Source organism: Parasteatoda tepidariorum, chromosome 5 (genome assembly GCF_043381705.1).
Source record: "Parasteatoda tepidariorum isolate YZ-2023 chromosome 5, CAS_Ptep_4.0, whole genome shotgun sequence".
Classification (NCBI taxonomy): domain Eukaryota; kingdom Metazoa; phylum Arthropoda; class Arachnida; order Araneae; family Theridiidae; genus Parasteatoda; species Parasteatoda tepidariorum.
In genome coordinates, this window is record NC_092208.1 from 92,440,982 (window position 1) to 92,455,695 (window position 14,714).

Genomic DNA, 14,714 nt, shown 5'->3' on the forward strand with positions numbered 1-14,714 from the left:
CTGAGAATCCATGTCCATACCATACAAATTGCTCCCATTTGAAAAAAGGCATCCTTAAATTTGGAGGCAATTCAAGTCTTTAATTTTTATATTTTGGAATTATAGCTTTCGGTAGGGGGAAACTACTACCCAAACAAGTCTTGTAACAGTTAAAACTTACTGTGGCAAGAAACTTGGCAGGCACTAAATGAGCTCACTGTTTAAGTATCTTTCATTTATGTAATTTTTATTCATTTTATGAAACACTCTGAATCCAAAGTTTTAAAACTATGCACACAAAAAAAAAGTGAACACGATTTAGAAAACAAAACAATTTTAAGCTATTATTAGTTTTATCATTCTGTAGGCCATTTTTTTAAAAATCTTTTGTCTATTAGATGATACTATGTGAGTTAAGGAATTTTTTGTCTACCGATGACTCGTGTTCTCAGACATGAATACTGCAACATTGATTTTCACAGTAATGTAAAATTATGTAGAAATGGGCGAATTCCATGGCACTTCTTTCAACTTTTAAAAAGAATATTCATGTGATCAAAATCATAGTTTTAAGGTATCATTCATTTGTTGATGAGATTTATGCAATAACATTTAATTTTAGAAACAGAGTCACGATTGCTATGATTTTTTTAAACCTCAGCAATACTTTATTAACATTACTTATATAGCTGAAAATATAGAACAGTCTGCATCTTATAAAATTCCTTCTTCAATAATATTTCCTTTTTTGCAAGTCCTATTTTGTGATATACTGCAGTAATTATAATATAAAACATGTTTTTTTTTTATAACATTTTGATTATTAATTTCGTTAAAACTTTTTTTTCAAATTCACTTTCTCACACATAAATCAATCATATACAAACTAAATTATTTATTTTAAAAAAATTAAAGGGGAAAAAAAGTATGTTATTTTGAAAGAATTCTAACACAAAATAAAGTGTCTGATTTTTTTAACAAAAAAAAAAAAAAAAAATANGATTTTTTTAACAAAAAAAAAAAAATAGCTGGGTGGCCACAAAACAGGAAATTTATTTAAAATACAAAAAAAATTGGGGAAATGAATAAATTTAAGTTTGAGTCCCACATTTTTTCCCAATAAAACTGGTCTAGTAAAAAATAAAAAATTGCATATTTCCTATTTTAGTAGCAGGTATGTGTTTTGTAATAAGGAATTACTGAAAAATCAATTAAACTTATGCCACTAGATACAAAAATTTAATGAAATCAATCTGGAGAAGTAAGGAAATTTATTTTTTCTCAGACTGTATGTGATCATAAACTGATAAACCATTTTTTTTACTAAGAAACTATCTAAAGATAAGCCTAAGTTCCATTTAAAAAACACAAACATGTCTGTCAAGATAATTTTTGTCTTTATTTTCCAACAATAAATTATAGGGTCGTGAAACTTAACATCTTATTTAGTTATCACGTACACTATTTTGGGAAATCTTTTATATATCACGTACACTATTTTGGGAAATCTTTATAATAAATAAATATACAATAATATCACAAGACACATAAAATATACAAGGAGATTTGATTGCAATAACTATTCAATAATTTAACAATCCTTCAAAAATTCAACAACAGTTATTTCGAATTATTTTCAAAATCACATGACACTTAAGATGGGACAATAGACATCAATTTTAATTTTAAAACTCATTTACTCAAATTAAAACATACAGTAAAAAGTTTTCATGGGGTATTTTCCTTGGACCATTTTCAAAAATAGCTTTAATATTTGTGCTAAAAATTTACATAGTCGTTACCTGATTGTCAGGATTTCTAGCAGGTTGCTTATTACAATTCCGTACCGTTAAATTATTGAGCATAAAAAATAATTACAGGTTTTTTAACTAGTATATACCAGGATTGGCAATTCTCGTCAGTTTTTGATGTTTTATATATATTTTATAAAACTTCCATTTCTAAAATTTTAATAAAAAACATTTATGTATTAGTATAAATATCATTATTTATATTTTAATTAGCATAAAATATTAAATACTATGAGAAACTTATGTTGAAAAGAAAAGATGTCATGAAGAAAAAAAACCAAAAAATTTGCTAATAGATAGTTGTCAAGTTACTTTAAAGAAGGCCATAATAGAAAAAGAAATTTGAATATTCTAATATAATTTTATGCCAGCATTCCCTTTCATAAAAATGAAAATTAATAAAAGCACAGATTTCTCAAAATCCTTTAATACAATAAAATTTATAATTTTTTTTTTTATCTGACGATTTTGTTTATAAATTTATCCAATGTTTTAATTTGTATTTCATGCAAATGTTAGACTTACAAAGTGCACTCTATTTTTTATTTCATTGAGTGTATTTAAAGAAGATGAAAACTGTCAAATAAAAGAAAATAGGAATAAAAAATGAAATTTTTTTCTTTTACTTAAAACTAATTTCTACATTAATTAAACCTTAGTGTTGTTATACATTAGCATATGTTAGCATCTATATATTAATTTTGCATTTTCAATGTGCTCTAAAATACTTTACATGTATTTTGTAATTCTATCACCTTAAGTTTTTAACAGTTTTAGACCCAATCCCAGAGAAACCATTAAAACTTTAAACAAAATTAAATTGAAATTCAGCTATGAATATATAAATCTTTAGCTGGTATCTAATTAAAGAAAGTTCAAACAATTTTACATTAAAGGCGTCACTTTTTTCACATTGAACAACGCTTTAAAAAAAACTCTGTTTGTGTTTTAAAGTTTTGTATACTGTTGTATATTGTACAAAATGCTGAATATACAATTCAGTATTTTATATTGAATATCAATTCAATATTGTTTCATTGATTTCTCATTACAGATGTAATTGATCCAGAGTTTTCAGGTTCAGTTTTTGCTTTCTTCTTTTTTTTACCAGATTTTGGTGTTCCAGTTCTTGAAGAATTAGTTGACGAGCATGACATCTGTTCATTCGACTGTTGTGTTCTCTGAAAATGTAAATGATAATTTTTAGCTTAAAAATTTAAAAACAATAAAATATTCTGATCAAATAATTATATCGTTTGAATAAAAAGTTTTCTGTTAATTCAGTGTTTCCATAAGTGTGAGGCGCGTACCCCCAGTGGTATAGAAACAGTTTAGCGGGGGTATGCGTTCTTATGCGAAATATCTCGCAACAAACTAAAATTTCAAAACATTTTATTAGAAAACCAAGTTAGCCGTGAAAATTTACACTTACGTATTTTTCTATTGGATATTTTTTGCAGAGTTAATAATTAGTGGTGTCAACAGCCAGTTGTGATTTTTAACTTTTGTGCAATTTTGTTATAGTAAAAAAATACATAAATTTTTTTCATTAGTGGCACACAGCGTTACGAAAAATTTAGAAAGGGTACACGAGAGTCATAAGTTTGGGAACCACTGTGCTAAGGGAAGATACCTCCTCACCAACAGCAGCCATTCCCGTGGCGGTTAACCTTTATCTAAACGGGTTTTTTCATTCTAAAGTTGAAACTACATAACTGTGTTACTTGTTTGTCAAAACCTCATTATCTTGTGCATCATAAAAGTGTTTAAAATCAAGCTATCACGTCACCAGATCAGGAAAATTGTGTACTATGAAATAAACTCAGTGCAACTGAATGCCACAAAAAAAAATGTGTGAAAGTTTACCTTTCAATACTGTTTCTTATGATACAGTAAAAGTTTGGTTTTGAAAAGCTGGGAATTTCAACGTTGAAGATGAACCACGTTCTGGCCACCCTATTGAGGTTAATTGTGACCAATTGAAGTAACAAGACAGAAATGTTTCAACATGAATTATTGCATTAGAGCTTGACGTTTGCCAAAAAACGATAGTTAATGCATAAATCTAACATTTAAGTTTAACTGCTGGGTGCCTCAAGAAATGACTGCTGAAGACAAGAGCAAGAGAAAAGCAGTCCGTTTGGCTCTGCTCTGAGATCAAAGAAAAAAGAACATTCTGAACAAAATTGTGACCCGTGGTAAAAAATGAGTGTACTACAACAATCCCAGGAGGGTGGTCAGCACCCAGGGAATCAGCAGGCTCGGTTGCAAGATGAACAGTAACTAACAAGAAAGTGCTTTTCTGTATCTGGCGGAATCATCGTGGAATTATCTCTAAGGAGTAACTAAAAAGCAGGTAGGCTATCAACAGTTCAATATACAGCAGTATGCTAATCAAAGTTAGGGATGCCATTCGTAAAAAACAATTCAGAAAAAGGAATCAGAAGGAAGGTGGGTTTTTTTCCCCAACAAGATAACGCCCGGCCATATAATAGTGCGATGACCTGCTGGAGTGGTATTTGATGCACCATACAATTATTTTAAATTTATTTTGTAATGAATAAATTCTATATTTGTTTAATAAACATAAATTTTTTGTTGGTTCAAAAACATTCTATTCAATACTGAAACCCATTTGGACAGGTCAGGAAAATCTTTCATTTTAAGAAAAGAAATGCCTTAACATAAATAGTTTTTTAATATTTTGAATTTAAAAAAAAAAAAACTGAAGTTGTTTAAATTGCTATTGTTAAAAATGCTACTACTGGCAGGGTTCCCACAGTCCGTAAAAACTGCTTAAATTTTATTTTGAAAAACAAGGGCTTTTAAAAGTACTTAATTTTGGTATAAGGTTTTTAAAAGTCCTTATTTTTTTAGCATCACTATAGTTGATAGGAACAATTTTTCAGTTCAATTTTTTAAAACAAAATGTCGTTCTTTTATGACTTAAAATTAGACCATGCATTTAGGGTAAAGCATTTTAAAGAGACAAAAATTAATATGTGTGTGGGGAGGGGCAGCTACAGACAAGAGGATGAAAGCATGTCATTTCATTAAGATAGTGATTCTTTCATTAATATATTCTGCCTTTTGCCTAGAATGATACTCTATGAGGAGAGTGAAGCATTCTAAAAGAAAAGAATGGTGTGAAAAAGGGGGGTACTGCACATGGTGCTTTTTTTTTGGGGGGGGGAGGCACAGTTTCAAGGTACTTAAGTAGAATACCTACACTAACTTTCAAAATTGACTGAATTCAAGAAATTCCGTTCTACTGGTAGCGCATCTGCTTATAGGAATTAAGTAAAACGCTAAGAAAAGAAGTATCAGGGAAAAAAAATTAAACTAGAATCCATAACGAAAATTATTTCCTAAAATCGTGAAGAATTAAATAAATGTGTGATAAGTAACTATAAATATATAGAAAGCATAACATTCTTTAAAATTCATGATTATACTAAAAATTAAACAGATCTGTAAGAAACAAGGTTTGAAATATCCAGTCCACCTAGGTTTTTCATCAAAAACCTGTGGTTTATTGGGTTTTTCAATTTTCAAAGATACTTTAAATTTTTTTTCCTGGGAACTAAATAAAAAAGCATGATTTGCTTCTAACAAGAAAGTGAAATATTTGGTAATTATTTAAAATTTGTTGTTTTCCAATGTAAATTTTTTTTTTTTAAATTTTAGATTGTTATGCTATTATTTTTATTTCTTAATTATAAGCAGATTGTTACATAAAAATTTAAAGCTACTGAAATAAAAGATCCTTGGATTTTAATACCTAATCATTTTATTCAGTTAACATTACAACTTAATATACCGTTATTAATTTTTGTTCAATTTTTGGTAGCTTTAAAATTGTTCATGTTTTTTGCCAGAATGTTTAGTAACATTATTGAAAGTTAATTCCTAATAACAGGTTTGGCTGGAAATTATTTCGTTAAAGTTCATCATAAAAGTAAATATAACACATTTGCTGATCTAGTAACGAAATATAAAAACTTGTTTCAATAATTTTTTCAATGTTTTTGCCAAATTTCTTTATTTACTCTTTTTTTTATTTTTAATATACATGAAACAAATTGCAAATCTTAATTTCTGCACTTAATTTTACAATTCAATTTCAATGAAATCATTAAAAATGGAATACAGATTAGTTTCATATGTTAATTTTTACAATCTGAATGACATTAACTTTTAACAATCTGAAAATGTTTTTTTCTAAAAACCCGACCCGGGTTTTCAAAAGTTGCCTGGTACTTCTTTGGCGAGCCCTGTTAATCAATACAATTATATCAGTGCTTACATTATAATAAAATTGTTATTTTTATTTATTGATTTCTTTAGAAAGGTAAATAATTGGCACTGTCACTGGTGGCATATGTATGTTTGATGATAAATAATCATGCTAGTTTTAAAGTCCTTAATTTTTCTAAATGAAATAGAACACTATATGAGTTTTAAACAGCAAAGATATGCCTACTGATTCCCGGAGTTCAGTTGCTACAGAAGAATCTGATAAGATTTTTTGGATGGGAACAAATTAATCAACCACCCTACAGCCAGGATTTAGCACCTCGTAATTTTCTCCTAATTCCTCACAGCAGCAAGTGCCAGACGAAGAGGTGAAAGAAGCAATCTAAAACTGGTTGTCCGCACAGGTGAAGGTAAATAATAAAAAAAAGTTATTGAAAAAACTGTAGGTGAGTCAAAATTTTAATAGCGGTAACACTCAAAATTTGATATTATAATTTTTACATTTCTTGTTGTTTTTTAAAAAGTATATATTATACAAAACAATAGCCCAAAGCGATTTCTATTTATTTAATTTATTTTACAAGATATTAACAATTAAATTTTAACGCTCTTTTTAATTAAAAAATAAATATCTAAGGATAGAATGAATAGATTTTTAAAAAATGTATCTCATTTTACGCGGAAATAATTGAAGTTTTTGATAAAATAATTATAATAAAACAAATGTCTAAATAATTTAATTTTTATTACAAAATTAAGTTGTAAAATGAAAAACAAAAATGTCGTTAATGTCGAACAAAGTTCAAACAAAACCCGTTTTAAAGTAAATTTTAGTCTGAACAAAATGGCTTTTTAATAAAAAATGGATCTCAATTCCATAAAAAGTTATAGCTTTTTTCGCAAAATGCTGCACCGCGGCTCGCTCTGTGGTCAACGCTGATTACCTCATGCGCTGCGCGTTTTTTCATGTTTATACTCGAATTGTAACGAGTGTTTGTTAAGGTAATTCGGAGTGCTGATCTGCGTGATAATAATTATCAAATAAGATAAGTTTTAATTGTTATTTTACTTAGTAATATCAACTTCAATAATAAATATTGTTTTTTTAAACATAAAATTACATTTCTAATAAATACATTAATTGTAAGAATTTGATTTGTATATTTATCACGAAATTTAATTATAAACTTACAGACAAAATCAAGAAATGGTGAACTATTGCTGCCACCGCTGAACAAATTAAAGCATCGAAGTGTCTACAAAAAGTTAAGCTTGTGACAAAAAATTGGGGTTCGGTATTTTCAAATTTAATAAATCAATTCATATGTGATTCTTGTCGTCGGACAATTTTTCAGAAAAATATACTCTTAATAATTACTAATAAAAAAAGTAATTCTATTCGTAAATTTGTAAATAATTTAAAATATTAATTTCAAATTAGATGGTTGGTTGGTTGGTGTCGTATCCTCTATTGAATTATATTTCATGATGTGCTTGAATAGTTTTTGCTATTTCTATGGCATTAAATGAATACAAATCCTCTTCTGTGGGGTAGTTTAAGAGGTGAAGGCCTGCAGGGCAGTTAAAAACATGATATGGTGTCAGTTCCACATTAAGACAGTTGCCACAGTTTTGATATTTTCTAGTCCCATCTGTAGAAATTTTCATGTTTTTATGATGTTTTGTTCTTAGTCTGATGAGAGTAGTGGCTGTCTTCCTATCGATGTTAACATTAGTTATTTGATCGTGGGCTTTGATTTTTAAAGGGGTAAATAGTCTTGACTTTGCAAAAGCATTTGCATCTGCCAATGTGGTTGGGATTGTATTTTAATTGAGATTTCTGGCATTTTTAGCCCAGGAATCAGCTATTTCATTGAACTCTAGGTTCACATGGGCGGGAACCACTGCAAGAAGCATTTTTTCCGGATAATTCTAATAATTAAAATGTTTTGTTAATTTTAGAAAATAACGAACATGTGGTATCGAATTGTTCTGATGAAGAGTGTGATTTTGACGATGAGAAGAAAGATCCAAGCATTTTTTTTAAGAATATTGAAAATTTTGAAACTCTCTAATGTAAAATATATTCTTCTAGTTCCAAGTTTGAACTCAAAAAATTATGTAAATAAATTATAAATAACTAATTATTCATAATATTATTAACCTAAAATTATAAATTATATATTTATTATTTAATATAATGTTTGTTATTTTGTGAAACTTTAGTTGAGGTTTTTAAATTCCATCCAAATTAACTGATACAACGCAATTGAGCGATCAGCGGAGTGGAGTGGCAGACCGCGCCACGGTGCAGAGTTTTGCGAAAAAAGCTATAACTTTTTATGGAATTCCGATCCAGTTTTTTTTAAAAAGCCATTTTGTTCAGAATAAAATTTACTTTAAAATGGGTTTTGTTTGAACTTTGTACGACATTAACAACATTTTTGTTTTTCATTTCACAACTTAATTTTGCAATAAAAATTAAATTTTTTAAACATTTGTTTTATTATAATTATTTTATCAAAAACTTCAATTATTTCCGCGTAAAATGAGATAAATTTTTTAAAAATCCATTCATTCTATCCTTAGATATTTATTTTTTAATTAAAAAGAGCTTTAAAATTTAATTGTTAATATCTTGTAAAATAAATTAAATTAAAAAAAATCGTTTTCGGCTATTGTTTTGTATAACATATATACTTTTTAAAAAACAACAAAAAATGTAAAATTACGATATCAAATTTTGGGTGTTACCGCTATTAAAATTCCGACTCAGGATTGTTTCATAAGAAATCAAATTTTACTTTCCAAAATAACAATCTTTAATACCTTAATCTGTTTTCTGGAATAGCTGGATAGAGTGTTAGCTACTACCCCAGTGCTAGACTAAGATGAGACAAAACTTAATCTAGGAACTTCTTTTATTTTCTGTATTTGGTTTAGTTCCAAAAGAATATGTAGATGAAAGTAGAAGTTTATGACGTCAAATATGATACTCAAATAAACTGTTATTTAACAGTGATAAAATAAAATAATTGCCTTGATATTTGGACATGGAAAAAAGGCGTAAGGTAAAACACGTTTCAAATTTAGGTGTAAACATGAACATAAAAGAGCTCCTTATGGTGTTATTAATCACACTTATTTTAAATCGAAGAAAAATGAAATAAAAGTAATGTGACTTACTCGGTGGGGAGGTACATAACGTTCATCATCGTTGGAAGTTGATAAGACTTGAGGGATATCTAAAAAATTATACATGAATTATTTTGAATCCAAATAAAATACATAAAGCAATTCATGTCATTAAAATAAACACATTTTCTTCTACATTTTTAGTTATCCAGGATAATTTCGTTCTTTTTAAATCAGCTCTATTTAATAATAATCCTACCAATTTTAGTGATATATAATCAAATAATTAGCCTACACTTAGTTATCTGCATCCCCCATATTTTTAGGGCAAAAATTCACTCGGAGAGGGGATGTTTTCTTTTCTAATGTCACAACTTTAATAAGCTGCACTAATACATTATAATTGTGCCGTCACACTATTAAGATTACATCTTATTACACCATAATCTAATTATTGGATAAAAAGTTATTTGGTGTGATTTGCTAAATGTACAGCGAGCAAATTAAAATATAGAACACCGCAATAACTTTTAGATTGAATGCAATTTTTATGATTCAAAGAATTGATTTAACTAGCTAACAATAACAGTATCACACATCAGGGTTTGTATTGTATTGATATTCCTTAGTCAAAAATATTTTAATCTAATGTGTCCTGATTTTTAGTCTATTGTCCTGATTTTAGTGTGTTTAGAATTTTCTACCAATACAAATGTGGATGTTAAAATATCGATTTGATAAGTAAAAAAATTTCCATTTTCAATCCAACAATAGTAGTGCTTCTGAAAATTGCGAATTTTGATAGTCCACACTTAAGTAAAGTACCGTCCACTTTTTACATGCATAGTTCAGCTAGATAATTTTAGTTGCAGGATTCATTGTTTCAAATCGTTCAGGAATTCAGTCATTTGAAGAGAAACTCAATTTACAATTTTATATTATAATAAAATTAATAAATAGATAAAATTTGCATTTATTATACTCAAATAGAGCAAATTATCTTTTTATTGAATTGCAGTTGGCTCCTTTTAAAACTAGTCTATGTATACTGTACGAAAAATGGGTATTATTTTATTTATTTATTTGAAAAATTTAGTTTCGATTGTATTTTTGGCCTTCTATGAAGCCTGTTTAAGTTAAATCGTAATTATTCAATTAAACTTACTTTTTTGTTGACTCGAACTGTCTTATAATTATAACAATTTTAGTCATTTAGGAGCCATTGTGGCTCAGAGGATAGAGCGATCGCTTTCCAATGAGGTGAACAGGTTTGAATTTTGCATTCCGCTTGCACTGACCACAGTGAGGAGGTAAAATATCCTCCGTGGTAGATGAATCTTGGGTTAGAGTCCCCTTGCTGTCAGGCACACCGCGGTAGGTTTTGGTAGTTTTCCTTTTCATGTAATGCAAATGCGGGTTAGTTTCAACAAAAAGGAAGGTAAAAATTTCTCCCAATACTTGATCCAGGCATTCCCTTGTTTTTTGGATTGGGTTCAAAATACATGGCTACGGGGTTGAACATTAGTAGTCGTAAGCCCAAAATCGGGTTGGCTCTTTAATGTCAGTTCCAAAATAAAATCTTAGTCATTTAAGTCATGGTGATTCAGACGCTGGCCTCCCAATCATGTGCTTTGGGTATGAATCCCAGCTGGTTGAAACGAATTCTGCATCCGCTTTGCACCGACCACAGTGCTGACGTAAATTACCCTTAGCGGTAGACATATCATGGGTTAGAGGTTTTTGTAGTTGACATTTCCATGTAACGAGTTCTATCAAAAAGTCTGCCACGAAAATGAATTTCTCTCAATTCATGATCAGAGTTCCCTTGTCTTCCGGATTGGGTTCAAAATTACAAGACTATGGAGTTGAAACTCAAAATTAGGTTGGCCATAAACAACGGTTATAAAATATTAGTTATTTTAGACAATCAATTATTTTTTTTATGGTAGTCTAAAGGAAGGTTTCTGATGTAGATGTGCATTAAGTCATGGTAATTTTGTCTTGATCCCCAAGTCATTCTAAGGCAATTTATCACTAAAATGCTTTAAACATAAACAGTATATCTTAGAGTATAAGCCCAAATTTAAAATGGGCCAGATTTGTAAAAAAGCATGGAAAAGAAGTTAAAAACTTACTAATCAAGTTTCTGGATACTAACTGCTCGACCATCTTGTCAGCTAGATTTTGTATATTAATAGCATCTACTTTATTTTGTAATTTCTGAAGCTGTGATTGCATTCTACTTTCAATACTGTGACTATGTGATTTTTGTGCTTTCAATTGTTTTTCAAACTCCTTCAATTTTTCAGATTCACGTACAAGATAAACAAAATATTCCTCTTCTACTCTTTTCTTTAATTGTAAAAATTCTGTTGTTAAGTTTTTTTCAACATTCTCAATCTGAAGGCTGTGCTCTTGCAACTCCATCTTCAGGTCTTCCGCTAGTTCTGATTTCAATTTTACTTTAGAAGGAATTGATGGTGAATCATTCTTGATTTGGTTCTGCAATTTCTGATGTTGAGATTGCATCTTTCTTTCGATATTTTGTATTTGAAAATTTTGAACTTCTACTTGCTTTTTCAATTCTTCTGTTTCTTTACATTGCTGTTGATACATTTTGTATGGATCGAACATAGGAACTTGTTGTGAATTTCTATCTGGAACTGGATCAAATTTAGGAACTTGTGAATTTCTATCTGGAACATCTAAAAACATGAGGCAAGAAATAAGTGAATCAAAAATATGAAAATATTTAGTTTTATTAAAAAATTTGATCTATTTTTATGAATGTTAAAATGAACAAATGAGAAAAATAAAACTAAAGGTGTACATTTGCTTTAAAACATTGAAATAATCTACCTCACCTCCTATTTCCCCTTTATAGCCAACTTGCATTTAACCCTCTGACGATCGCATAGGTTTCGTGCATTCTTTGCAAGATAATTTCACTACGTAATTAGTGTTTTGTTACAATTCATATTTTTAAATCTTCATTAAAAAACGAAGTCAGATCATAAACATTAGAGATCTGATATTAATATTTAAACAGGGTGCTATACAAAAATGCTATTCAAATTTGTAAAATCACAAGTGAAAAAAAAATTTTGATTTCTTAATGAAAATTGGAGGTACTTCTAATTATAGTCTTTCAATTTCCTTATGCAATCAAACAGGTTTTGATGTTCTTCCTTGCTTAAATAGTAATTTGCTACGTCGAAATAAACATTTTTTACAATGAATAAAAATAACATTTAAGGGCAGCAGTTCATCATCACATAAGGTCCTCAGTCTTTCTTTTTACTCTTCCTTGCCACTCTTGCTTCCTACCAGTCGCTCCATCCAACCACTCTCTCTACATCATCTTTCAGTTTTGTCATTTTCCCTCAGTTGAGGCAGTGTTTTCATCTCAGAAAAAAAATGGGTGAGAATTTCTCACCCTTTCTCAAAAACAGGGTGAGATTTCGAAAATTTAAGAAGAAAAAAAACACAAAGAGAATTGAAAAAAAAAATCATTTCTTTAATGATAATGCATTTTTAAAATCTTCTAATTTTTAAAGCATTGAATATTTTTGCTGCATCATCATATGGAAAATGTTCTACATCTACTTTTTCATCAGCTATTCTCATTAGGTTGCTCAAATGCGTATTTGTTTCGTCTTGATCGTTTCTACCCACATTTATTTCATTTTTATTTGTCCATTTCGGAGTAAAAGATATTGGCTTTACAGGGTATTTGTCCATCTTACATTAACGAGCAAAAAATTTGAACGTCTTACATGAAGAAACCTTACCTACGGTAAACACGTGGTTGCAGAGAAATGCGTTCTGAAAGAGGTTCCGTGGTTCGGAAGGATGGTGTTCTGTTGTTCTTAAAGGTTCTGAACAATACTGGTAAATAGGGAAGCTAGATAATGGGGCAGATGTTGAAAATAATAAAAGATCCAGGAAGAANAAGGCAAATTTATCCCAACACTTGAACCAGGAGTTCCCTTGTCTTCTGCATTGGGTTCAAAATTACAAAGTTATGGAATTGAACATAAGTAGTGGTAAACACGAAAATTGAGCCGGCTGTTCAACGACGGTTATAAAATAAAATAAAATAAGGAATGTATGAATAAACACGTATTAAATGAATGCCACGTCTATTCAAAGCTTTATACAAGACAACAGGTATTACCAATTACTAAAATGCCATTCATATAATAAAGAAATATTAATAAAACATGATTAAAAAAAATAAAAACTCCGTGTTTTTTGCTTATGCGGTTGAATTATTGTGACAAAAATATTGACCAGTACTGTATAACATTTAAGCTTGAATAATAAGAAAAGTACAAATCTGTATTTTCATATTCATTATCATCGTTCTAAATGAACGAGCGTATAATGTAAAATGGGCAAATTTTATTTAAACAGTCTAACACTAACTATTAAAATTTTAAAAACATTTCAAATGCAAATTTTATAAAGTAAAAATTTATTTTAAATATTTTTAATTTTTAATTTTTTAAAAGAAAAAAAAACATTAAAAAATTATTTAAAAAAAATAAAATTGCTAAAAAAATTAAGTTATTAAAAAATAATAAATAGTAAATAAAACATAATAAATAAATACAAAAAAACACGAAAATTAAGAAAAACAATAAGTTTTATTTATTTCGCATAAGCTGCAAGTAAATAGAACTCATAAAATAAGTTCAAAATGTAGAGAAAACAAGGGGAAAATTACAGAACAATGAAAAAAGGGGGAAATAATAATAAAAATAACAAGAAACCGGAAGGAAAAAAATCCAAAATAAAGGACAAAAAATTTTCTGGATTCTTTAAAAAATTTCGTTCTTTTTTTCGGATTTTTTTTCTGCAGTTTCTTGTTATTTTTATTATTTTTCTGTAATTTTCCCCTTGTTTTCTCCACATTTTGAACTTATATATATATATAACAAAAATTTAGGAAAAAAGAGAGTAACTTTGCATTTAAAACTATCTTAAGAAGTGCGTTAGTTGTATCTTCAAATTCTTTTAAAAAATAAAAATTAATCGAAACATTTACAAAAAAATTAATTAATACAGTCCATTCATTAATGCCCTATATCTTATTATGTTTCGGTTGATGAGAACTAGAGTCTTAAAATTAGAGTTATCTAAGACAGTATATCTAAAAAGAGTATTAATCATAATAATTTCAATTTCTTATTAACTTTTTGGGAATACTTATAAAAAATAAAGATAGAATAACTTTAAAGAAGATTTGTATGATAAAAGTTTAAGCCGTAGGGTATTCTTAAGACCATGAGCATATTAACTAATTATAAACAAAAGTTTTTAAAAAAAAAGAATAGAAAAGAGTCTATATTGTTTTCTTCTTCTAAGTGTTCTTAAACTATTATAGTATTTAGTTTATAAAACTTTAAATGTTCAGTCTAATTAAATAATTTAAAATTTTTCTTTGTTTAGTTTTGCATCTATTAGTTTATTTTGAAGTTATTTGTTTATTATTATCTGTTAGAGCAATAATTATACTATGTATAATGA

The 14,714-nt window shown here is 28.4% G+C and overlaps 1 protein-coding gene across 1 annotated transcript; it reads right to left on the reverse strand.

The window, feature by feature from the left end:
• Nucleotides 1-1,355: 1,355 nt before the first annotated feature.
• LOC122269111 (myosin-7) lies at nucleotides 1,356-11,914 on the reverse strand. Its single transcript, XM_043040740.2, has 3 exons — nucleotides 11,318-11,914; nucleotides 9,234-9,292; nucleotides 1,356-2,971 (listed from the first exon to the last, which is right to left on the reverse strand). The coding sequence occupies exons 1-3, from the start codon at nucleotides 11,895-11,897 to the stop codon at nucleotides 2,825-2,827; spliced, it is 786 nt and encodes a 261-aa protein (XP_042896674.1). The 5' UTR covers nucleotides 11,898-11,914; the 3' UTR covers nucleotides 1,356-2,824.
• Nucleotides 11,915-14,714: the final 2,800 nt, after the last annotated feature.